Source organism: Dipodomys merriami, unplaced genomic scaffold (assembly GCF_024711535.1).
Source record: "Dipodomys merriami isolate MVZ:Mamm:240054 unplaced genomic scaffold, mDipMer1.0.p SCAF_28, whole genome shotgun sequence".
Lineage (NCBI taxonomy): Eukaryota > Metazoa > Chordata > Mammalia > Rodentia > Heteromyidae > Dipodomys > Dipodomys merriami.
Genome location: NW_027204270.1, coordinates 20550456 through 20576484, shown reverse-complemented (window position 1 = coordinate 20576484; position 26029 = coordinate 20550456). Strand labels below are relative to the sequence as shown.

At 42.6% G+C, this 26029-nt stretch overlaps 1 protein-coding gene across 5 annotated transcripts in view; it reads left to right on the top strand.

The window, feature by feature from the left end:
• Nucleotides 1–26029, top strand: part of Prdm2 (PR/SET domain 2) — a 98337-nt gene that overhangs the window by 29065 nt on the left and 43243 nt on the right. For 4 of the 5 annotated variants that reach the window (XM_070037906.1, XM_070037909.1, XM_070037905.1 and 1 more), the window contains 2 exons: nucleotides 6828–6980; nucleotides 13967–14093. In XM_070037906.1, the coding sequence (XP_069894007.1) occupies nucleotides 6828–6980; nucleotides 13967–14093 (280 nt within the window). Of the gene's footprint in view, nucleotides 1–5380; nucleotides 5417–6827; nucleotides 6981–13966; nucleotides 14094–26029 lie in introns of those variants that run through there. The other variant, XM_070037908.1, reaches the window with a different exon arrangement.

The following is a 26029-nucleotide window of genomic DNA, read 5'->3' as shown; positions in this document are numbered from 1 at the left end:
ATTATTCTACTTTCACCAGAATACTACTTATTCACATAATTGGTTTGTCATTAGAACCTCATCCTTATCTGGACTTCCAGAAAAGCCCCCTATGCCCAGCATGTCTTTTGTGGCAGCATCTTTTTACCTCTGCTAGAACTTCTAATATAAGACAAAGTGTTACATTGCTTTTCTTGAACTCATGATTAGCCAACTCTTCTGTAAATCATCTAAGCGTTTATGGAAAACATTGTATTAAAGAGTAACAGGAGAAACAGTGGTATATACACAGAGTGAACACACAATTCAGGTGGGTTCTCAAAGGGGAAGAGCTGCTTTGATGGCTTGGTGGGACACTGTGATGGAGTTGGGGTGTGGACTGTGAGTTACGCATGCTTCTCTTGACCACTCCTTGGTCGAGCAGTCTGCAAAATTTTCATCCACCTCTGATAAAAGCCATTCCAATTCACTTCTTTGGGGCTCAGATTGCTCCTAATGAAAAGAAGTTTTGAGTTGTTGGAATAAGAATTAGTTTAATCTTTTTAAAATAGACTTTTTAAAAAGGTATTTTAGTTTCCTAGATAGGACCTGAAGGTTTCTGTCATGATGTTTTGTGCTTTGTAATAAGATACCACGTATGGGGCAGTTTATAGAAGTTCTCTTGGCCCACAGGGCTGCAGGCTGACAAGTCTGAAACTAAGAAGCAGCTTGGTAAAACAACACAGTACAAGGTGGGACAGGAGATTGAACACAGCACCTCAAGCCCTTTTGTTATTGGCATTAAGCCCTTCATCATGACCTAAATTCCTCCCATTAGCCAACATCTCCATGCTGTTCCATGGGGATTCAGTTTCCCCAATGCTACATTTTGGGATCCACTGAAACCAGAGTGTTTTTCTCTGCCCCTGTTCACACCCACAGCCTTCTCTACCATCCACATTTTGTCCTCGACTAGGGCACTGCTGCCGTGTGAAACCTGCACTGATGCATCACTATCGCCCAGAGTTCATAACTTATGTAGGGCACTTTCTTGGTGTTGTACCTTTTAGTAAGTATTTAACATTTGAAGGTAATATATGTTCATTACAAAATAATATGAGCAGTACAGAAAAATATAAACATGAAGCCAAAAGTCATTTCAACTAAGAAAGTTATTTATTCTTTAATCATTGGGAAATTGTACAAACTTCTCTCCAGAGGAGTTGTATTCCAGTCTTTCTGCGTAACTAACAAAACCATGTTTTTCTCCCTAGCTTTATGAATCTCAGTACTTTTAAGCTTTTTTTTTTTTTTTTGGCCAGAACTGGGACTTGAACTCAGAGCCTGGGCACTGTGCCAGAGCTTCTGTTGCTCAAAGCTAGCACTCTACCACTTGAGCCACAGCGCCACTTCTAGCTTTTTCATTTTATGTGGTACTGAGGAGTTGAACCCAGGGCTTCATGCATGTTAGGCAAGCCCTCTATCACTAAGCCACATTCCCAGCGCTAGTGCTTTTAACCTTTTTAAAGTTTTAAAACGATCTGTTCTTTTAAATCATAGTTCCCTGTTTCTCTTTGCATTTTATTTTTTTGTGCAACAAATTCAAAATTTAGTAAATGTTTTTCTTTAAACACATATTGAAAATTACAGCTTTATGCCATTTAGAGAAAGATTTGCAAATGTGCTCTCTATATAAGTGTATTCATTCACTTTGTAAATTAAAACTACAAACCCAACCTCCCATTCACTTTACACAAGGACACCGTCCTTGTCTATTGGCCAGAAATATCCTAGACCAGCCCCAGTTTGCAGTAGGCAATTAGTTGTGACAAAAGTCACTCCCAGGAGTAAAGACACCTCCTTATACTGTTAACTCTTAGGGTAAGATGGGCCTTTATGCTCACCAATAATCACTGTATTAAATTTTGAATTTAGATTAGTTTGTATTGTATAACTATTTCAAAGTGACTATTAAACTAAATGAAAATTGGGTGGTATGAAAATCACAGTTAGATAAAGAGTGCTTGATCTCTGTTGAGTGACAGAGGCAGAGAAGGCCTTGATAGCTTGGGGATTAGGGATGGTTTTGGTTTGCTTTCAGTAATCTGGGCAGGTGTCTACCTAGATTCTCTAAAGGTTTAGCTACAAACATGTAAAGCCTGGTGCCTGGTATAGGGGTACTCCTCTTTTGCTAGTTTTTTCCCAAGTGAGGAGTTTTAGTCAAGTGAGTTCACTTGCCAACAATGCTTTATAGTAGTCCATGATCCAGGACCTTTGCTTTATTGAAAGGAATTTTATTATGGGTTGGAAAACAATCCCAATTGTCAGGAAAACCATTTTTGATTTTATGTAGTATTTCTCTTTGGAGTCAAGAGAGCTGAGTATTTCTTGCTCACCATGAAGGTCTGGAAATGGACTTTTTGCATGTTAGTTCTTGGGTTTGAGCTAAGGTGGGAGGCCTTCTGTCTTTGCTTGAAAGGAAGTGAGAGTAGTTGGCTTTCCACTATCTATCTTCTACCCTGGCTGATGGGGACTGGCAGTTTTAAATTATAGTTACATTAAACAAAATCTTGTCACATCTTGAATGAAAGTTGTATGTGTCAGTCAGCAGATTTCAAGTCCTTGGAAACCAAGGTTTGGCCAACTAAAAGGTGAATTCTAGCAGAACCTTTTATTCTAGTTCCTAATTACAAAGTCAAACTCAATAAAACCAAGAAAGCTATGCTCCAGGGCTGGGAAGGTGGCTCAGTGTTAGAGTGCTTGCCTTGCATGCATGAGGCCCTGGGTTCAATTCCTCAGAACCATATAAGCAGAAAAAGTTGGAAGTGGTGCTATGGCTCAAGTGGTAGAGCGCTAGCCTTGAACTGAAGAGCTGAGGGACAGCACCTAGGCCCAGAGTTCAGGCCCCATGACTGGCAAAAAAAAAAAAAAAAAAAAAAGGAAAAAAAAGAAAGCTATGCTCCACTGTTTGTTTGTTTGTTTGTTTGTTTGTTTTGTTTTTTCTTTTTTGTTTTGAAATCAGTGTATAGGATGATGTAAAGGAGAGCATAACTTAGCATTCAGCAAACCTTAGTTACTTGCTTTCCGAAAGTCTGGATTATTCTTCTCATCCTTCCCCCTTCTTTGTGGTATACATTTTCCTAAATCAGTGAAGGGCTGGGTGCTGGTGGCTTACACCTATAATCCTAGCTACTTAGATATGAAGATTGTAGTTCAAAGCCAGCTCAAGCAGGAAAGTCTTTGAGACTCTTATCTCCATGAAACTACTTAGAAAAAGCTGAAAGTGGCACTGTGGCTCAAGTGATAGAGCACAAAGAGGGTAAGGGATAGCACTCAGGCACAAAAAAACAAAAACAAACACAAAATAACCAAAAATCAGTGGACAGGGAGGATACTCAGAAAAAGAAAAGAGAAAATAGGAATTATAGGTGGGTTCTCTTAGCTCACGCCTTGTAATCTTAGCTACTTGGGAGGCTGAGATCTGAGAATTGTGGTTCAAAGCCAGCCTAAGTTGAAAAGTATGTGACTCTTATCTCCAATTAATCAACAGAAAGCCAGAAGTGGCGCTGTGGTTCAAGGTGCTAGAGCTCTAGCCTTGAGCAAAAGAGTTCAGGAACAGGCCCCCAATTCAAGCCCTGTGACTGACTGCCCCTTCTACCCCCCAAAAAAGAAGAAAATAGGTTATAAATTGTCCTAGTTGGAGGGGAAAACTGTTATTGACATATTTATTTATTTATTTGTTTTTTTTATTTTTCTTTCATATTTTCATACGTAATCCATTCTACCCTTAAATGGCTTTATTCAGTGACAAATCTATTGTGAATATTTTTCAGTAAACTGACTTGCACAACATCTATTTAGTTTTTTTTAAATATTAAAGTGCATTAATTTATAAATGTTACATGTATTTATTTTTATTCACTATGAAATAATGGATTTCATGTGGCAATTTTATTCTCCTTTGATTATAGAAATAATGCATGTTAGTCAAAAAAATTGAGCAGCGTAGAAATATCTAACAAAACAAGTTTGTGTGTAATCCAGTTAATTATTTGTGCAACTTTTTAGTGTCTCGGTATTCTGCTGTATGCATGGGCTGTATTGCACTGAACTAATTGCATACTGTATTTCATCTTTCCCTGAGTTGGGAGTGGTTAGTATGTGGCTATGAACATCTTTGTACAAACATCTGGGTATAGTTGTCCAATTATCTCAAATTCTTCCAAGTGTATTTTTGGATTAAACGTGTATATAGAACATTTTCTTTTGTTCAGGTATAGCTAAATTTTATCAAAATTCCCTGGGGGCTAGGCACTGTTGGCTCACACCTATAATCCTAATTACTTTGGAAGTTAAGATCTGAGGATTGGGGTTCAAAGCCAGCTCAGCCCAGGCAGAAAAATCCATGAGACTCATCTCCAGTTAACCACCTAAAAAAATTGGAAGTGGAGCTGTGGCTCAAGGTGATAGAGCATTAGCCTTGAGCTAAAAAGCTCAGGGACCAGTGCATAGCCCCTGAGTTCAAGCCCCTCATTTGACCAAAAAAACAAAAAACAAAAAATCCTCAGGTTGGAAGCATGGCTTATTTGGAGATCTAGCCAGTTAGTTGAAGGCAGCAGATACAGAGTTTGAGTCCTGGTCTTGCACCTTAATAAAGAAGAAGACGAAGAAAAATCCTGCCAATGTGTTCTCTGATCATCAGTACTTGGGTAGATTTTCTGCTCTCATACATTACTTCCAAAGTATTTTTTCTTTTTCTTAATTTTTCTTTCTTTCTTTCTTTCTTTCTTTCTTTCTTTCTTTCTTTCTTTCTTTCTTTCTTTCTTTCACTGATTGAATTTACATTTCTTTTTTTTCTTTTTCTTTTTATTAACATTATTATTATTATCTTTAAGTAGTTGTACAAAGAAGTTCCCATTCTACAAAACAGTATATGGTATTCATTTTCTTAAATACGTGTTTTCAGTTTAGTTGGTGAAAACTTTTGAAATTATTATTTTATTATTAAGTTTATTACTTTTTTTTGTGCCAGTTCTGGACCTTGAGCAGTGTCTCTGAGCTTTTATGCTCAAATTGGTACTCTACCACTTGAGCCACAGCTCCACTCCTGGCTGTTTGGGTGTTTAATTGGAGATAAGTGTCTCACAGGCTTTCCTGCCTGGGCTGGCTTTGAACTGCAATACTCACATCTCAGCCTCTTGAGTAGTTAGGATTATAGGCATGAACCAGCAGCCCCTGGATAAGTTTATTTTTTTATGAGGTTTCAGGTATGTATTCATTTGTGAGTTATGTGCCTATTTTTAAAAAGTAAAATGTTTTTTTTTCTATAAAAGTCAGGTGATTTCTTTTTATTCTTTTTGCACACTAGTGTACTTAGAAGATCCCTTAGTCTCCTTTGGAGTACTGTGAGCTGTGCATAAAGAACTCAGTCAACCAGAACACTTCACTTTTTGCAAAGGTCTCTACTGACTTGTGAGCCAGGAAGTTCCAGCAGAGCCTGCTTTGATGCTGAAGCATGTAGATAGTCTAGCTGCCTTCTTCATTTGTGCGTTTCTCTGGCAGCTGTCTCTGTGTGTGTTTCTCCTGTCCTACTGATCTCTGTCAGTGTGCCAGGGTGTTGGGTGGTGGGGTGGGGGAGTGGGTGGGCATGGCTGAAGTCCATGGGGGTATCTCTGAGCTTCTGTGACCAGTTAGTGCTCCATGACCATCCCTCTGTTCTGTTTGCTAGCTTTACTATGCCGGCAAATAAGATAAAATTGCCCTGTAGACATTTAAACTAAAAGTGACTGAAAGTTTGTTGTTTGTGTTAAGTTTAACCTAGTTTTGCATTATAATACTGTCACTTTATGATCTACCATTTGGGGGGCTATTGTGTCTTCCATACGTGCATATCTTTCTGCATCTGTCCCTTTAGGAGCAGAGGGTGAGTGTGATAATGGGGCTGAAAGGAGTCTTTAACAATCAGATAACCTCTTTTTAGCATGGTGCTGATAGGTGTTTAGTAAATGACCTATTTTTGGATAAACTGGTAGGGATACTTATATAACAGTGAAAGTATTCATCTGGGGACTTAATGTTAAATAAATGAACTGCACAGCACTTCTGGCCTGTCTCTGTCATGTGCTCATTAGCTGGTAGCCACACTGTCTTTCTTATTAGAGGTATAAGAGGCAACGTAGAGGGGAGAAGTCAGAATGAGTATCCAGGAGCAGTCAGCAAGCAGGGTTACTAGGCAGTGCTGTGCACAGAGGGAGGCCAGCATGGAACCTGCTGTGGGATGGGTCGGTGGTGACTCCTAGAAGAGGAGCGCTCTCTGCCAGACACTGTAATGCACAGAGCAATGTTCCATTGCACCACAGGCCCCACAGGTGTACCTGGATGGGGTGTAGGCATTATCAGTGAGCTCCGTGTGTAAATGTGTACAGATGCTAGCTCATCAGGTGTGCTCAGTTCTTGTCCACCTTGCCAGAACTCTGTAGCCCAGCGGTCCAGCCATGCATAGACTGGCAGAACATTCCAGAAAACTCCGGTTTGGTTGCTGTTAAGCACTGTTGCCATTTTCCTAAGTTCACCTGGGGGAATGGAGTTGTCACTTGTTCTTACATGTATGGATAATGTATTTGCTAAAGCAGGACCCATCTAGAGATTAAGTGTATTGTCTACAGTACCTTTATGGTTAGAGGAAAAAATAAGCAATAGAAAAACAATGAGAATTACAGCTTTGGGTTTCACTTTTCACCTTGTGTTTTTCTTTATTGCTTGCTTGCTTTTGTTCCTCTGAAATGCTTTGTAGAGATACTTGTATTTAATGCAAATGAACTTGAAAGTGGAGCCCTGTTTTAACCCAGGCTCATTTCCCCATTGCCAAGGTATATTACCCGAACCTGGGGTGGATGTGCATCGATGCCACGGATCCAGAGAAGGGGAACTGGCTGCGTTATGTGAACTGGGCTTGCTCGGGACAAGAGCAGAATTTGTTTCCACTGGAGATCAACAGAGCAATCTACTATAAAACTTTGAAGGTAACAGCATTGGAATTGGCCACTGCCCGTTAACAGTAGTGATTGTGAGACCAGGGAAGGATCATGTCTGAGATGGATCATGTGACCTGTGCTCTCAGGGTTCTGATTACATATATTTTGCTGCCACTTTGTGGGGTCAGGGCTTCAAAGTGTGAGGAAGGCTGTGTGGAGTAATTACATGCTACTGATTCTCCACATGGCTGATGACCACTGGGGCCACTCCCATCTCCCTGCCATGCACAAGCAGCTGTATTACAGCCGTATTTTGTTCAGCAGAGACAGTCTGTCTTCAGTGCAAATGGAGCCATGCAATGGCTTTCCTTTCCTTCAAAACAGAGCATATTTCTTCCTTGGTCCAATTTTTTTATTTGAAGATATTAACTGTTGAGGTGGGAAGGAGAGGACAGTCGTGTTCAGGCTGGGGGGAGGTGTCCACACATTGGGGACCTTACAGCCTGGAAGCCTTGTATGTTGCTGCCTTCCTTAGGCAAGCAAGATGCTCTTTCTTGCCCTCACTCTCCAGGTCTGCATACTATGCCAGGAAATGTTCTCAGGCCAAATCTTGGGGCTGAGAAGCTAGATCATAGATGCTTTAAAAAAAAAATTAAATTTTAGCAGGCGCTGATGGATCAGGCCTATAATCCTAGCTACTCAGGAGGCTGAGATCTGAGGATTGTGGTTCAAAGCCAGCTGGGGCAGGAAAGTCTGTGAGACTCTTATCTCCAATAAACCACTAGAAAACCAGAAGTGGCATTGTGGAGCAAGTGGTAGACCACTCGCCTTGAGCTGAAGAGTGCAGGGACAGCGCCCAAGCCTAGAATTCAAGCCCCATAATTGACAAAAAAAAAAAAAAAAAAAGAGTTAATTTTAGTTAATTATTTGTGCTGATACTGGGTTAGAACTCAGGGCCTTGTGCTCTCACTTTTTCACTTAAGGCTGGTGCTTTGCCACCTGACTCACACTTCCACTTCCTGGTTGTTGCTTTTTTAGAGTGAAGACCTTTGCTAAAATCGCCATAATGGGGGCAATTTCTGTACTCATTTCTATTAAATATGTCAAAGTCTGGAGACAAGCCCATGAGAGGCAGTCTCTGTGGAGTGGAGGATTCTTGATGAGCAAGCACTGAAAATGGCAGCTGGTTTGGCAAGGGGCTAAGTTTTGTCAGTGTGGTAGCATTGGCCTTTGCAAGTTTAATTAGTACATGCTATTTGCTGTTTCTCTGCTGTGTTTCTCCTGCCATGGCCTGGTACTTCATACCACCCATGTCAATTATTTCTAGGCAATGTAGGACTAAAGATAGACATACACAGCATGTTTGTGCTATTTTCTCACTGATGAGAACAACAAACCCTCTCTTCCCATTTCCTTTTGCTTCATGTGAGAGCATGATTTTCTAGTAGGATTATTGTAGTTTTGAAACATTGGATTTGAAATTGAATTCAGAATGGAATGCAAGAATTCATTTTGTTCCTCAAATTTATTCAAAGTTGAGAGACTAACGTGGTTGAACCAGCATGGTGGAACCTTGGTAGTGATTCAGTAGCAGCAATGGATGAAATGGGCCACTCACTCATGAGAGGAGGGCACCAGTACAGCTTTCTCCTTAAGCATCAACTTAACTTGCTTCACCCTGACAGCAGAATGCCCAGAAGCCAGATGTGATCTACAGGGTGGCCCTGAGCCTGCCCTGCCTCTGTGTGTGACCCATAGCAAATCGTTTGTCTGTGCCTCAACTCCCTTGTGGGAAGACACAGGTAGTGGTAGTGTGAGCCAGAGTTGTGGTGAGCACATGGTGAATGTGGATAGAGCTAGGTGATGCCTGTCACTTGTGGTAAGGTATGGCATTGTGCTCAGCATTGGGGGGTTCTAGCCAAGTTCTTGATATAGTTCTTAGTCTTCTCGTCCATGAAGATGAAGTAGTAGTGCAGATTGAGGGTTCCTTCTCCAAAATGTTTGGGACTAGAAGTGTATTGGATTCTGGATTGCTTTGGATTTTGTATCTACATATACATAATGTGGTATGGGTAATGTGGGATGGGACCCAATTCTATATACAAAGTTCATCTTATATAAGTAGCCAGAGGCAGTTGGCATAGTATTTTTAGTATCCTCATTTTGTGATTGACCTGCCACATGAGGTTAGGTATGGAATTTTCCACATGTGCTGAATTTAAATTTGTAGCATTTTAGGTTTTGAATTTTGGAATTAGTCACACTTAATGTAAACATGAATTCTTATATTTGTTGTCAAGATTAACTAAGCCACTATGTAGCATATTAATGTAACTGTAAGTAGGATGCTACCCTACTGGCTGGAGTACTGTTACTTTTGCCTATCTTTGAAACAGCATAGTTCTGATTTCTGACCTATGGTATCTGCCTAAATACACGTGAGGCCTTTCAGGCCCCTCTCTGACAACATGAAGTATGTTCTTCTAGGCATTGTAAATGAATCATGTGTGCTGTTCTCTGGTCCCTGTATTCCACCCAAGTAACTGGTACCATCAGTATCACTTTTGTTTGTACTACAGTTAACAACTATTTTGGGCCTATGGATAGCTCAGTGCTGGAACACTTGCTACTTGTGTCTAGCACTGCAAAAATAAAAATAAAAACCCAAAACAAAGGAAGGAAGCTGTTTTAAAGTCTCCACAGTTAATAGTTAAGCCTCTGTCCACTTACTCATTTGTTCATTAATTTGACAAGTATTGATCACATGTCTGCTGTGTACCAGGTACTGTCTATGGTAATGAGCAGGATACAAAAGGTCTCCAGTCTCATGGAATGTTTGTCCACTTTATGGGGAAGGAAGAAGATAATGAGTAAATAAATTGACAAAATAATGCTAGACAACAGTACGTGCTTTAGACAGTGACTAGATAGAGGGAAGCCTGCTTTAGCTCCAGGGGGTCAGAGCAAATGTTTGTGAGAAGTGACATTTGAGTTCTACCCCCTATACCCCATACCCTCATAGAAAGGAGCCAGCCCTGCAAAGAACTGGGGGAAAAGAGCAGTGCGGGAAGATGGGCCAGTAGGAGAAATAACTTGAAGTGGACAGATAGGGGACTTTGGTTTTGAAAGGGTGTTTTGGTTTTGTTGTTTTGCTGAAAGAGTAGAGCAAGGCCAGTGTAGCTTGAGGAAGGACAGGAGTCGTAGGAGGTGAGGGCTGTGAGGTAGATAGAGGCCCTATCAGGTGGGGCCTGATGACCCACAGGGAGAGGCAGGAATGTTAGTCTTCAACTCTGCACCCATTCCAGAGCAGAGGCTGAGTTCTGATTGTGACATAGAGACCAAGCTAGGGAATGGTTTGTGGAGGCAGAGGAGATGAGCTCTTTGTGCAGTGATTTCTCATTCTCATCCAGCCACAGAAATACAAAAACCTGGGTCTCGTTTCAATTGTTCTGGTAAAATTCAAGTTTAAATATTCTGATGATTTAGAGAAAGGAGTGTGCTTAGTTTTTATAAAGCCTGTCACTCAAGAGTAAAGTTGGAAGGTTTGGAAATCTTGTTGCCTTTATTTTTAATATGAAAATATAACACAGTCATGTACCACAAGCACAGGATCACAGTTTTAGTAAATGCCAGCAGCTAATGACTCCTTATAGTTTTAGTTTGTGTGGGTGCATGGTATTGCTCCTGCAGCTTGGGATGGCCTAATGACACCTTTCTTTGAAAGTGTCTCCTCCCATGAGATGCATAACTATGTATGGTTTTTTGATTTTAGTTTTTAAAATATAGATTTATACTTACTTTAATGACACAGCTTTACTTCCAAAATTTGAGACACGAAATCTTGAACTGCAAGGAGTGAAAGATTTAAAATAGCATTGTACAGGAGGGGAAAACGGTTTGATTTTTTAAAAAAAATTGATTGAAAAATTAATTCCTCTATATAGATTGTTATCTCTGTGGCTGTTTTAATACAGAAGTTGGGAAATGTATTGTTCCATAGTCTAAATATCTTGGCCACCAACTATTTTGAAACTATTTATTAGCAAATTAAGTCAAGTTTCCCTAGCATTTCACCAGCCCATTGGTGTTTAAAATGTTTTATATATGTCATACAAACAGATTCATGTGGTTTCATGGTGTTTGTTTGGCAATAAGAATAACTTGGGTGGAGTAAGTGTCCTCCTACTTAAAAAGCTTGGGCTAATTTTTTTTTATTCTTCTCTTTCTTTTGGTGCTGGGGATTGAACCTAGGGCCTTGAATAAACAAGGCAGATGCTTTTCCACTGAGCTATATTCCCCAGCCCTGTGCTGATAGATCTCTCTGATGACTGGATACACAAACAGGAAGGTGGGAATAGGCATGTTCATTCTGGGAGGCTTCCTGCGGGTTCCAGTAGTAGCCTTGGTGTTGCAGTGATGAAGTTTGTGTGAGAAACATGTTAAAATACATCTGTCCTCAGTCCATTCTCTTTGACTTTAAGATTTTACATGTTTCCTAGAACCCTAGCCATTTCAAATATTATTTTATGTCATCATTTCATAAATGTCACTTATAGCCAAGAGGTAGAGGAATAAACAGTATTTGGAATTTATATAATCTAGAAACAATTTATTTCTAAAAAGTAATTTACTTTTGAGCCAGGTGCTGGTGGCTCACGCCTGTAATTGTACTCAGGAGCTGAGATCTGAGGATCGTGGTTCAAAGCCAGCCTGGGCAGGAAAGTCTATGAGACTCTTATCTCCAATTAACCACCAGAAAACGAGAAGTAGTGCTGTGGCTCAAGTGGTAGAGCTCTCACCTTGAGCTGAAGTGCTGAGGGACATCACCAAGGCCCAGAGATCAAGCCCCATGACTGACCCCCCTAAAAAAAAAAAGAAAAAGAAAATGACAGGTTTTAGCCATTCTGGGGGAGTAAAGGAAACAGTAGCTCTTTTTTTATTTTAGTTTGAAGAATTGAGAGTATTTTGAAATGTGAACTACATACCAGGAGTTCTACATGTTACCCTCAAGTGCTTTATTTAAACAACAAGGCCCAGAACTAAAGAACTATATTGTCTCTAAATTGACATTTATTTTTTAGGTTTTTTAAAAATATAATTTTAAGTAGTTGTACAAAGGGCCTTCAATTCTACAAGTCTGATTATGAGTACAGTGCATCTCATCAATGTGAACTGTCATTTTAGGTGGAATTTTCCTATCCTTAACAAAAGCAGGATCAAGCTGAGCACCAGTGGCTCACACGTGTAATCACTATTTAGAGATCTGAGGAGAATAGTTTGAAGCTAGCCTGGGCAGAAAAGCTCAGGTAGTCTCATGACTCTACCTCCAATTAACTATCAGAAAAAAATAAAGCTGGAAGTGGTGCTGTGGCTCAAGTGGTAAAGCACTAGCTTTGAGCAAAAGAGCTCAGGGACAGTTCCCAGTGGCTCACGCTTGTAATAATCCTAGCTACTTAGAAGGCTGAGATCTGAGGATCAGGGTTTGAAGCCAGTCTGGGCAGGAAAAGTCTGTGAGACTCTTATCTCCAATAAACCACTCAGAAAACTGGAAGTGCTGCAGTGGCTCAAATGGTAGAGGGCTAGCCTTGAGCTGAAGAGCTGAGGGACAGTGTTCAGGCCCAGAGTTCAAGCCCCATGACGGACAGTTAAAAAAAAAAAAAAAAGAATCAGGGAGCCAGCACTGAAATTATACTCCACGGCAATCAGTGTAGTTTTCCTTACAGAAAAGAATGCTGTGGTATTTGGATATCATATGTTCTGTCTCTTTAGATTGGATGGTGCTTTCATCTTTGATAACCTTTCAGTTTTAAGGAGAACTGGCAATTAGTTTTTCACAGAATAAAAGTTATTCTTACATGTCTTCTGATTAAACTGCATTTATGCCTTACGTGTAGAAATCTTACATGTAGAACTCTGCATCCTGTCAGGAGGGACACTCGATGCTCTCATTACACAGATAGAATTTTCCCCCTTGTAATTAATGAAATTTTTTGGTGAGATATTTCTAGACTACACAAGTATTCTTGTTCCACTCCAGACTTCCACTTGCTAGTCTGAGCATCCATTGGTGAGTCTTGTCCCAATCAGTTTTCTGATGATGATTACCAATTAATGGATTTCGAATTCTCATTCCTTTTCATTGGTTCCTTGATATCTACTTGAAGGAAAGGTCTTTCTCTTTTATCACTTGTTCATTCATTTACGTTAGGGTCAGGGTGGACTCCTGGACTCCGGTTCTGCGGGTTTTAGATCGTCTGTTGCATCTTTTGGGAAAGAGGAGTCCCCGAGAGAAAGAAACCAGTAAGCCGGTCCCCTCATTTCTGTGCAGGGACCAGCCCAGCCTTTCTCTTCACAATCTCTTCTTCGGATTCTCCCAGGGGTGGTGGCGTGATAGTGCCGATCCCACCCCGCCAGTTGTAGGAGCATAGCAACTGGCTGGTATTCAGACATTTTCCTGAGGACCAAAAGTTGTGATGTGGGGTCTTGCTGTCTTGGCGCGGACTGACCGAAGCGGGCTGGCGGCCTCGCGAAGGGCTTCCCTGACGCCCCTGGGTGTCCGTCACCGCGCCTCTTTTCGTGGCGGTGGCGTGAGAGCTGGGTCAGATCCTGTGGGGACGTGGAAGTACCTGGCACTCAGTCTAGAATAAGCGCTAGTGCGCTCCTGGCTTGCGGCTCGGACTCGCTGCCGGGCCCACCCTGGGCCCAGGAGCCTCCCTGCGCGTGACCGCGAGCACCCCTCCCGCCCTGCGCGCCCTAGTCCTTCCAGCTGGCCCCTCCCTCCTCCCCGCGCGCGCCCACGAGCCCTCCCTTCCAGCCAACATCTCCTGCGCGCGTCCGCGAGCCCCTCCTCCCATCCCGCGCGCGTCCGTGAGCCCTTCCTCCCAGCCGGCCCCTCCTGCGCGCGTCCGGCGGCGGCGCCCGCCCGACAGCTGTTTGCCACCGGCGCGCCGCTCCCGCTCGCCGCGGTGCCGCCCCGCCTCCGCCAACAACCGCCTCTCTGATTGGACCCGTGCTTGTCTCGTCTCTCTCCACAGCCAATCGCGCCGGGCGAGGAGCTCCTGGTCTGGTACAATGGGGAAGACAACCCCGAGATAGCAGCTGCGATTGAGGAAGAGCGAGCCAGCGCCCGGAGCAAGCGGAGCTCCCCGAAGAGCCGGAAAGGTAGGACCCTGGGCCGGCGCCCGCTGCGCCCGGCCCCGCGCCCACCCCTCCAGCCGCCGTCCGGGTGGCGGGCCTGGCGCGGCGCCCGCGGCGTCTTGGTGACCTTTTCTGGTCCCCGCCCGGCCCGGCCGGCCCGGCCCGGCCCGCTGCTGAATCACCGCAGTGTCGGGCGCTCGGGCTTCGTGTGAACTTGTGTGGGAGCGCCCGCGCGGCAGAGAGCGCGCTGCGGCCTGCAGCCGGCCCAGCCGGGCCGGGCCCGACCCGGCCTGGGATCGGCTCGGGGTCGGCGTGGGCGTCGGGGTCGGGCGGCCGGCGCCCTCGGGCCCCGCTGACAGCTCGCCGCGGAGGACGCGGACCGGGATGGGCCGCAGCGAACCGAGACCGAGAACGGACCGAGAGAGACGGGGCCCCGGTGGTGGTGGTGGGGGGAGGTCCCGGACACAGGGCTGGGGCCCGGGGGCGTTTGGGCCCCGGCCACTGTCATTTTGACTTGGTCTTGGTGTTTTCTCATCTCTAATGGTCTTGAACAGGAGGCAGAGTGTATTTGCACTTACAAAGGGAGGGCATAATTTGTGGGTAGGAAAATAGTTTGCTTGGCTGTATCATATTTCCAGCTGGCATGCTGATACGTCGTTGGAATTCTTTTGATATAGAATTTTAATATGGATTTGGGTATCTTTTATAGAGCCCCACTTGGAATATACCGAGGCGCACGACATGATTGTTTTTTAGACTAGGTACGTTAGTTTTTTGTTGCCCTCCTAAGGTCATAAGTACATTTTTGTAATATCTGAACAAACGATTTTGTCCTTAATCCAGAAAATTACTAGTACACCGTGTCAGATTGTAAATAAAATCATAAAGGAAACAATCTTGAAATTTGTGAAGCAGTATTTAAAGTGCACACAAGAAGTCCATTTTGATTTTTCAGTGACATGTTCTTTGTATCTCACAGAATGATGCAAGTAGAGATTCATCCAAGAAAGGATTGGTGGGCCTTGTGGTCACTAACTTCTGAGTTTATTGAAGTTCATACAGTTGCTGCATTTGGTTATTCAACACTGATTCTGTATTGGGTGATCATGGTCTAGAAAATTCCAGGTCTTTTTATTTTAAAACTGTTCCAGCTGTATTTGGGGATTCGGTTGCTTTTTGCAAGCTCTTCACGTGACTTGTTCTTTTATTTAGACTGCGTTTTGTGTATAATACGTGCTTGCAGCTTTTCCAGGTAAGTTGTGATTTGTAGTAGCTGAAGACTGGGGGCTTTTTGCTGTACCCACTGCACATTAACACAGTCATTTATTTAAGGGTGTTCGTAGCTCAGTAGACTCACATTAAGGCTTTTTCTCTGCTTGGCATACTTGGGTGTGCATGTTTAGATGCTGTTTCCTTCTTTTGTTCTTTTGCATTTATCTGTAGCTTATTACTCTAGTTACTTAGGTAGATGTGGAGAAAAACCTAAAAATGTTTATTAGTGATACATGAACTTATGCATTTATGCCTACATTGCTTGATTATTGGATTGAAATTTAATATTTCTTACTCACTTTTTTTTTAGCCTACTCTGGGCAGTATACAACCCATTGAGTCATCGATTTTAATTAAGAGACCTGACTGAATCTCAGGCTCAGAACACACAGCCAGCCTGTTTGGGACACTTTACTGTCTGCTCTCTTGTGACCTAAAGTTTAGAGAGTTTAAGTTATGAATTAAAATGCGTGTATGTGCATGTCCTCTGGGATTTGAACTTGGGGCCTGGGTGCTGTCCCTGAGCTTTTGCTCAAGGCTAGCACTCTACCACTTGAGTCATAGCTCCACTTCCAGCTATTTTTGGTAATTTATTGGAGATAAAAGTCTCCCAGACTTTCCTGCCTGGGTTTGCTTTGAACTGTGATCCTCAAATCTCAGCCTCTTGAGTAGCAAGGATTACAGACATGAGCTACTGGTGCCGGGGATTTTTTCCCCCCCACCCAATTTTTAGATTGAATACTCTGAAGGCTGAAATATGGCGTGCAAAGACCTGAAAGGGAAACTTTTTATGTTAATTTGCTACTATCTATGTCTTATGTGTGATCTCACACATTTAAATAATACCTTTTCTGGCAGTGATGTCAGAGAAAATCAACATAAATTTCCCTCAGAGGCGGGATTAACTTTCATTTTTCTGAAATCCAGATGTTGAAGAAATAGAGCTGACAGCTTGGCATTGGGTCTACCCTCATGTTGGGGGTGGGGAGGGCGGGGAGAGGAAAAAAGGGCGGAATTTTTCATAATTCTGGATCTTGTCTCCTTTGCCTGACAGCAGTGGTGTCTACAGCTGTGCATTGAATATGGGGCTTTTCAGAATTCATCAGCTTGTACTGCCTATTTGGACAGTGGGAAAAAAATCCCTAATCCTTTATGTAGAACAAACTAACTCCTTCTCTCTTTCTTCTTTCCTCTCCTTCCCCTCCCTTTCCCTCTTCTTTTCCTTTCTCACCCCTCCTCCCCCTGCCTATCTCTGTCTGACTGTCTCTCATTAACTCAAACTAATGTTTATGAAGCCTCTGCTGTGTGTCAGGCTTTCTGCTGGATTGTGCAGTGTGCACAAAATCAGCAGTAATTCTTCTCCTGGAGTCTGCACTTGCAATCCAGGCTGGCAAAGGAACACACAGTATTGGTAAGTTGCAGATCAGCACCAGGGCAGGTAGTAGGCCCTCAATGTATTTGCTGATCAGCAAACAAAGAAGAACACCATGCTGTGAGAACACAGGTTATATTGTCTCTGACCAAAGAGCATGCCATTTTGCCATGGGCCAGAGCTGCATAAACTGTACGTACACTAGGCATTTTTAACTAGGATTTTTTTTTTGGACTCTCTGCTTTGTATTTGTATTTAGCTTTTTTTTTTTTTAAACATGTCTGACTAGTTCTGTATGATTGAATCTTGGAAGGGACATTGAAACCTTTCTGGTAGACAGGAAGAGAAGGCTTCAGTGTTTGATGTTTCTGAGTATTTGGATATGAACCATAGGAAGATTATATTCTCTGAAGTAACATTGGAAAGACCACATATAGAAGTGTTAGTCAGCTGCTGGATCTCTGATCCCTTTTGGGGACTGTGAGAACTGAGAGATGAAATTTGCTATTCTGTGTATTTAGGGATGCTGAGGTTGTAACCCAGAGCCTGTGTATGCTGGGCAGGCACGATGGAACATTGCTCTGCATCACATTCTAGTGACCACTCTTCCCCAGCAGCAGCCTTATCCAAAGTCCTTTTAACTAAGAAGCAACAGACGCTTTTTGCAAGGGGCTTGGAAGGAATGAGGAACAGCCACAGGTTTCTACCAGGACTTGGGGCAAGCCAAGTCACTGAGATGCAGTTCCCCAGCTTTAAAAACATGTCATAGTAGCAGTGCTAATGTCATTGCTATCAAGAGCGAGCAAGCAAGATAATGGAAGGAAAGAAGTTTGTGAAATGTGGCTGCTCTTGCTAACTACAGGTGCCATACCTCAGGCTGGCTGCAACATTTGTGTTGTGTATACATGTGTATTTGGTGAGAATCTCCTGAGCCTGTGATAAGTCAGTGACTCCTATAAGCAGTAGGTACTTATGGACACTTGGGGTAACTCAACAGGAGCGTCAAGTCTCTTGCTTTCCCTGGTCCTCTCTGCCCAGCGCTATGGCTCTCTGCTGATTTGCCCTTATTGGAGACCTACTTGTAACCTACTGACCTCACTAGTCCAGCAAATTAAGAGAGGCCTTTTTTTGGGGGGGTCCGGTTGTGGGGCCTGAACTCTGGGCCTGGGTGCTGTCCCTCAGCTCTTCAGCTCAAGGCTAGCGCTCTACCACTTGAGCCACAGTGCCACTTCTGGCTTTTTTCTTTTTGTTTATGTGGTGCTGAGGAATTGAACCCAGGGCCTCATGCATGCAAGGCAAGCGCTCTACCACTGAGCCACCTTCCCAGCCCTCTCAATTTTTTTTTTAATCAAACCTAAAGTATCTGAAAATACCAACTTGTTTACATTTTTAGGTGACTTCTGCTATAGAACCCTTAAGTTACAACAGATTGTTCAAATGACAAAACTTGATGTAGCACAAAACGCACCAAAGGTGCTGAAGAACTCAAACTGGGTCAGGGAGGAGGAAAAAAGTGCTACCCTTTTTTCTTTCACTGCATGGGCTGCCAAAGTTGCTGTGTTTTTGAGGCGGGAAAAGGCATTCCTGTTTGGGCTGCCCACAGGGCCTTGTTTAGAAAAAGTGGTGAGATGAAAATGCTCAGAGGAGCAAAGGGCTGTGAGCATATCAGAGAAGTTGCAAGCATCTAGAGGGGCCTCTTCAACAAATTTTCCTCTTTTGTCAAATGTTCCTCTGGGTGATGGAGACACAGCAGAGAACCAAGTGACCTTCTGGAGTTGAGGGGACTCCAGGCTTTGAGCAAGGCACGCCTCATAATACCAGCAGTGTGGGAGGGAAGGAGTAGGGGACAGCAGAATGGGGAGCTAGTAGCTTTCCTGAGGCTGTGGCATAAATGACACAGGAGGTTCTATTAGTATTTCTATGGCTATAGAAACCCATTTGAGTGTGCGTGCGTGCGTGCGTGCGTGCGTGCGTGGTGTATTTATTTTTGCTGGTCCTGGGGCTTGAACTTAGGGCCTGGACACTAACTCTTGAGTTTCTTTGTGTTCAAGGCTAGCTCTCTACCACTTGAGCCACAGCACTCCTTCCAGCTTTTCTGAGTAGTTTATTGGAGCGATAATAGTCTCATGGACTTCTGTCCAGGCTGGCATTGAACCGCAATCCTCAGATCTCAAGCCTCCTGAGTGTCTAGGATTACAGGTATGAGCCACTGGTGCCTGGCTCCACTTGAGTATTTTTTGATTTATGAAACTGAGTTCTGCTAGTGGCTGAATTGGTCTTTTTTCTGCTGTCATTCCCGTCAATGGCTGGGTTGCTAGGGGAGATTGGCATCATTAGACACCTTTGGTGTCATTAGAGCCAGATGACAGTAGCTCTTGATGGGTGTTCCTTGGAAGAGGAGGTGGGCTGTTATGAGCTCAGAGGGAAGTGTTGAGGAGGAGGACTTGAGAGAGCATGAGGATAGGAAGAAGGGAAGAGTAATCCATGTTTACTCCCTGAGAGAGAATGAGAGGTCCCAGGAAACTGTTGGAGAACAGGTGGGAAGCAGATGTGGACTGATGATGTGATAGAACCTCCTAGATATGCACAGATCTGCTCCCTGGAGACCACCCATAAACACCTGTTAACCCTGGCTAGAGGGGTGCTCTCTCCAAGCTCAGACAAGGACTTGTCTAGGATCTCTCTTGAACCCAGGTGCCTGGTGCTATTTCTTATAGGTGATTTGCTGTGTTTTGAGCACTTGCACATGCAATGGCAGTGCTAGGGTAAGGAAGGTTGCTTCATCTTGTAGTGAATAAAGAGAATGCATTTAATAAATGAGAACAGGTAGGTTTCTGTAAAGTGTTGTCTTGACCCTCAGTAGCATCTGACTGCTCTGTTGCATGTTCCTTGCCCAAAGCTGAGAGAGGCCTGATTGTGGTGCCAAGGAATTATGGCAGACAGGCCTGTACCTTCTGGGCCCTGGTAGACACTTGATTGTACTTCTTGTTTATAGGTGCAGGGCAAGGCATGGGGCAGTTAGAGAGGACTTGCTTGCACTATGACTTACAAGCCATAAAGCAGAGACCAAATAGAACCCAGGTGGTCTGCGTCCTGTATGATGGGTCTTGCTGTAGCTGCCTGTGCAGTAGCTTTCACTGCCTTCCTGCTGAGGGGGGCCCAGGCAGTCTTGACTGTCTGATCTCTGGTAGCTTTTGCCAGGGCAGCTCTATTGACACTGTGGTGGCTGTTTTTAAAAACTCAGTACAGTTTTGATTGTTTTTATGGATTTCGAACTCTTCTTTGACTGTCACTGAATTGCTACTCATTTAGGCTAAAATATTGGTCAGTACTTTTTTTTTTTATGACTTTGATTCTTAGTTATATGTAACTTCATTTACAGGGAAATTATGTGAATTAGCTAAAATTTTTTTCCAAAAATACCTTGGAAAAATTTCAACTATAGCTGGGCACTGGTGGCTCAAGCCTGTAATTCTAGCTACTCAGGAGGCTGAGATCTGAGGACCGCGGTTCAAAGCCAGCCCAGGCAGGAAAGTCCATGAGACTCTTACCTCCAGTTAACCACCAGAAAACTGGAAGTGGCACTGTGGCTCAAGTGGTAGAGCACTAGCCTTGAGCTGAAAAGCTCAGGGACAGCGCCCAGGCCCAGAATTCAAGCCCCATAACTGACCCCCCCTCCCAAAAAAAAAAAATCAACTAGCGTGAGTGAATCTTCAATGTTCTTACATAATGCTGTTATGAAGTTTCATATAACATTTGAGTATTAAGAGCATTATGATCTGTCTATTGTTAGCTGACAGTTTGTTTCTGTATGTATAGTAAATGAAAGTTAAAATCTGCTTATTGAAGGATTATGTTTTCTAAAAAGGTTTTAAAAAAGACCTTTAAAATTAATTTGAAGTAGCTGATTGTTTTAGATAGCTGCTTGTGATTTGAAAGTGAAAAGTTCTAGTCTGTTGTTCTTGTCTTAAGTATGAACACCAGGTTTTTTTCTTGAATTTCAGATTTTTTAAGGTATTTCTAGAAGTTGGGCAGCTTCTCATTCCAGTTACTGTTAGGGTATATGACTTCTTGCTCCTAGGAGCATGGCAGGGAGGTGTCATGTATTTGAAGTTGCTGCTGAGAGGCAATGTGGGTTGGCTAAGCAGCCCCTGAGCACCACTTTGGAGGACAAACAGTTGGAGCTTCCCAGTGAACTAGGTTGCAGTTTCACATTGTCCAGCGTGGTGCTCTGCTGGCAGGCAGGTTACCAGTTCATAGTCATTTTTCTTTCTTTTTTCTTTTTTGGTTGGTTGTGGGGCTTGAACTCTGGGTCTTGGCGCTGTCCCTCAACCCTTCAGCTCAAGGATAGCACTCCACCACTTGAGCCACAGTGCCACTTCCAGTTTTCTGAGTGATTTATTGGAGATAAGAATCTCATGGACTTGCCAGTCCGGGTAGGTTTATCTCCAATAAACCACTCAGAAAACCTAAGTGGCACTGTGGCTCAAGTGCTAACCTTGAGCTGGAGAGCTGAGGGACAGCGCCCAGTCCCAAAGTTCAAGCCATGATCCTCATATCTCAGCCTCCTGAGTACCTGGATTATAGGCGTGAGCCACCAGTGCCGGCTCCCAGTTCATATTCACACTGCCAAGATGAGAAGCGAGAGCCATTTCAAAATATTACTGTGGTTACTCTTAAGCAAAAACAGAAAGTAGCTGTTGGTCTGTTTATCACTCAGATTAAACCAGTTTCATAACGTTGCAACTGTTCTTGGTTGAATTCATTTATTAAGCTGTATCTGCTATGGACACATCTAATGATTTAACATTTAACTCAACTGCCTGTCGTGTCACTACTCTTGTGACAATGATGCCAGCTTGCTTGGACTGGCCTAGAATCTGGGTTGTTCTGATCACCATGTCCTATCTATGTTTTTCAGATTTCTTACATAGTTTTTGTTTCACACTTTTCTCTAGAAATTTAACAGAAGAAGGTAAACAGTTCAAACTTGAAGCACATGTTCTACACCAGAGACTTTCACCTATAATCCTAGCTACTCAGGAGTCTTGAGACCTGGAAGATCTGTGTTAAAAGCTGTGTGGGGCAGTAAAGTCCATGGGACTCCATCACCAGTTAAACAGAAAAAAAACATGCCAGACTAGAGACATAGTTCATGTGGTAAGAGTGCCAGCCATAGCATGTAAACAGAACCAGAGCATAAAGGCTCTGAGTTCAAGTGTATATACATGCATGCACACATAAATACAAACTTGATGCATATATTATTAAGAGGAATTTGATGGAGTATGAGTAGATTAGAAAAAGGTTCTGAAGCATTGATTGTAGCTGCTTTTTTGTTTCCATGTCTGATCTTGATCCCAGAATTTCCACACATTTTAGGGGTTTTGTTTTGAAACAGTCTCATTTTTAGAGCCTGGGCTGGCCTTGATCCAAGGTCTGCTGTCTCAGCCTTCCTAGTGTGGGGATTAGATGGCATGTACTACCACACTCAGCTTTGCAGTATTTTTAATGAAAATTTAATCATTAACTGGTAAATGTGTAATTAACTATTGCATCTTGAAAGTACATTACATTTAGAGGGGTACCAATGGCTTATGCTTGTAATACTAGCTATTTAGGTGGCTGATATCCAGAGGATCAAGGTTCAAAGCCAGCCCAGGCAGAAAAGGTGATGAGACTCCTTTTTCAAAAAGCAATAGTAAAACGCTGTTTTAGAGACTGTTAAAAGTAGCTTAGGATTAAGTTGGGGTGTCACATAGCTATAATGACAGGAACTTCTTCATAAGGCAGAAAGGTGTGCCATAGGCCAAAATTCTGGCCAGCAAGCACATAGAGCAGGCAGGCTGCTCCCTTTTTATCCCCTAACCCAGCAGACCCTGCCCCTCTGCTCACATTGGCTGAGCTGGGGTTCACAGTCTGGAAAAGGAAACAGCTTAATTAACAGGATGTAACTAAAGTTCAAGGAGTTTCTAATAGGATGTGTTAATTAAAGTGCTCAGGGAAATGTAATTGACAAGGGCCAAGCCACCTGGCCAAAGCAGGAATCCTTCAGAAAAGGTTTTCTCAAGACTAACAGAAAAGCAAACTATTTTGATAGAAAAGATGCTTTTCTCATAGAGACATAGTTTAGATGGTAGGGCATCCACTGAACAAGCAAAGCCAAGTGAAGTAAAGCCAGGAGTTCAAACCCAGATAATTTCAGAGGCAAGAGATTTGTTATAATAGTATGCTATGTATGATACATAAAAATGCTACACTTTCCAAAAATAGTGATAAGTATAATTATTGCTCATCTGATGCTTTAAAAACCTGAAATTTTATGTTTTTGGTTTTTATGTTTTTGGTTTACTGAATGATCAAAGGCCAGTTTCTGCAGCCCAGTAGCTGCAAGGGGTTGTCTATGCTTTGGCTAAAAAGAAAAATAACTCTTAGACTAAAATCTCCCTCCTTCCCCTTTTTCCATCTAAGCTACAGTGATAAACAATCTTTTTCTCTTGTGCTTCTAATCTACCTCTTGGTGCAGTCTTTTGTAAGTTTCCTGAAACATCACATGCCCACAAAAATGAAGGCAAACTGGTTTGCTCACCCATGTTTAAGTCTCAAAATGGAATTTATGTTCAATGTTTGAAGTTACAGTATGGTTTAGAATGGACAACAGTGCAACTTCTATACTTCTGTTGTTTCTACTGTTGGCTTCTCAGGTTCAGTTTTCCTTCTCTAATCAGTTTGAATTGCAGAAAATGTCTTTCTTGGTCTGTTGCCCATAGTTTTGTGTTTAATCTGTGGGATTACCAGAGCCTGGTTCTTTGTGGGATGAATTGACCACTGGCTTTAAGCAGAATGTCCAGGGCCTAGCAGAGGAACAGTGGATGGCTCACTATTCTCTACCTCTCGCCTTGATTCCTTCTCTTATGGCCCTAAGGGTGGGGAAATCCCAGGTCCAGGTTTGTGCTGCAGACAACCGTGGAGTAATGGTCACTGTGCCAAGTCCTCCACATGTGGAAGTTGCCCTGTTTGCTCCCACATGAAGGGGTGTACTTTTGATAGGATTAACTGTGAAGTTGAAGTTTATAGATCCCTTTCACTGACATCCAGATAAGTAAATCAGATTGTGCTTAGTTGCAGTGTTGGTTGTTTTTTGTTTTTTTGAATAAGGGACCTAGGGTTCTGAATTTACTTGTCTGTAACTGCTAAATGAATTATTATAAGGAATATTTTTCTTTGTTTAGGTGGACCATAGAAATATTTGATAATATGATCAAATTTGAGCATTAGGCTTAATAAATACCTATTATAGTTCTGATTCTATCAAAACTAAATTTAGCAGTTCAAGATTGAAAATAATATGAATTACTACTGTGTATGCCAAGATAAATTCATGGTTGCAGTAGAATATAGAAAATGCCAAATGAAAAACAGTGCTTACTTACTGTTTTAGAGAGACCAGGCTGTGAACATTATGTAAATAGTATGTGGAATTGTCTTCCCTTTCATTTTTCTCCGCTGAGTAGAAATACACTACTCTGTTTCTTGCGCATTGCCTGCAAATTACTCCTGCAAAAGTTGATAGCTTCTTTAAAATTATCTAAAATGTATGTGTGTTTGGTTGGAGAGAAAAGGAAAACTGCAGACTCATCCATACCTTGAGTGTACAAAATGTGGAATTTATTATAGTGTGCCAGAAAGCAGTCTTGCAATTAAGAGGCCATTGTCAAATCCCAGTTCTACCATTTTGACTTTGGACAGATTACATCTTTTGGTCATTAGTCTACCTGTCTGCAAAATGGGGTAACACAACCTACCCTGTGGATTTGCTTTGTAGCCCATCAACGATTCTCATGGGAGGCACCAGCAAAATTCTCTCTGTGGTAACAGTCTGTCCTTGAGTTTATCAGCACATTTAGGAAAAGATGAACAGTTTAAATGTTTTCTAACATTTTTATTAAAGTCCATATATTTTGCTTTTGTAATACAGACTTATGTAGATTTGTAAAGTTTTTTGGGGGGAGGCTTGTAACTAGTTCCACACCATGGCACTAAAGAATTTCCTACTGTGGCAAAAAAAAAAAAAAAAAAAAAAAAAAAGCCAGCAAGAGCAAGAATTGAAGTTTGGAGTTTAATAAGCACACACATTCACACACACATACACCTCAAGTTTAAGTATGCGTGTATAAGTGTGTGCTCACGCATGTGCACACGCATGCGTGCATGCACACACACTTACTTCCCCCTATGCAAAGGCTTGCTTCTCTCTTCAAAGCTGTTTTGTTTTGCTTGTTACCCAAACTAGGACACCTGCGCGTACAAAAGTTGGACAAATGACTCTTGGAATTCAGTTTGTTGATGTGCCAGGTTAGAAGTGAGCGTATCTCACCATTGGCTTCTTGCCTGAAAAAAGGGCTTATTTTCTTTTTTTTTTTATTTTGGTCGGTCGTGGGGCTTGAACTCTGGGCCTGGGCGCTGTCCCTTCAGCTCTTCAGCTCTAGGCGAGCGCTCTACCACTTGAGCTACAGCTCAACAGAAGTGTTATTTTCTTAGGTAGCATCTGACAGCCATGAAAGTAACTGTTTGGAAGCAATTACAGGGGTGTGTGACATATGTCTTTTTTAAAAAAATTGTATTAAACTTAATAGTAAGACTGTGAACCCTCAAAGAAGTTCAATGAACTCCAGATGAAACAGACAGTAAAAGTATACAAAACTGAAATACAAGATAAAAACAATAAATAGTAAAAGGTAGCATTTAGTAAAATTCAAAATAGTAGTTATAGCTAGGGAGGACAAAAAAGGTGTCAAATACATTAGTAAATTCTTTAAGAGAAATAAAGAGTAGGTAAGCCAGACATGGGTGGCTCAGGCCTGTAATCCTAGCTACTCAGGAGGCTGAGATCTGAGGATCGCAGTTCAAAGCCATCTCGGGCAGGAAAGTCTGTGAAACTCTTATCGCCAGTTAACTACCAGAAAACTGGAAGTGGCACTGTGGCTCAAGTGATAGAGTGCTCACATTGAGGTGAAGAGCTCAGGGACAGTGCCCAGGCTATGAGTTCAAGTCCCAGGCCCAGAACAACAATAAGAAAAGTAAACAAGTGGGGCTGGGAAGGTGGCTCAGTGGTAGAGCACTTGCCTTGCCTGCCTGAGGCCCTGGGTTCGATTCCTCAGCACCACAAGCAAAAAGAAAAAAGCCAGAAGTGGCGCTGTGGCTCTAGTGGTAGAGCGCTAGCCTTGAGCTGAAGAGCTGAGGGACAGTGTCCAGGCCCAGAGTTCAGGCCCCACGACTGGACCAAAAAAAAAAAAAGAAAAGTAAACAAGTATTT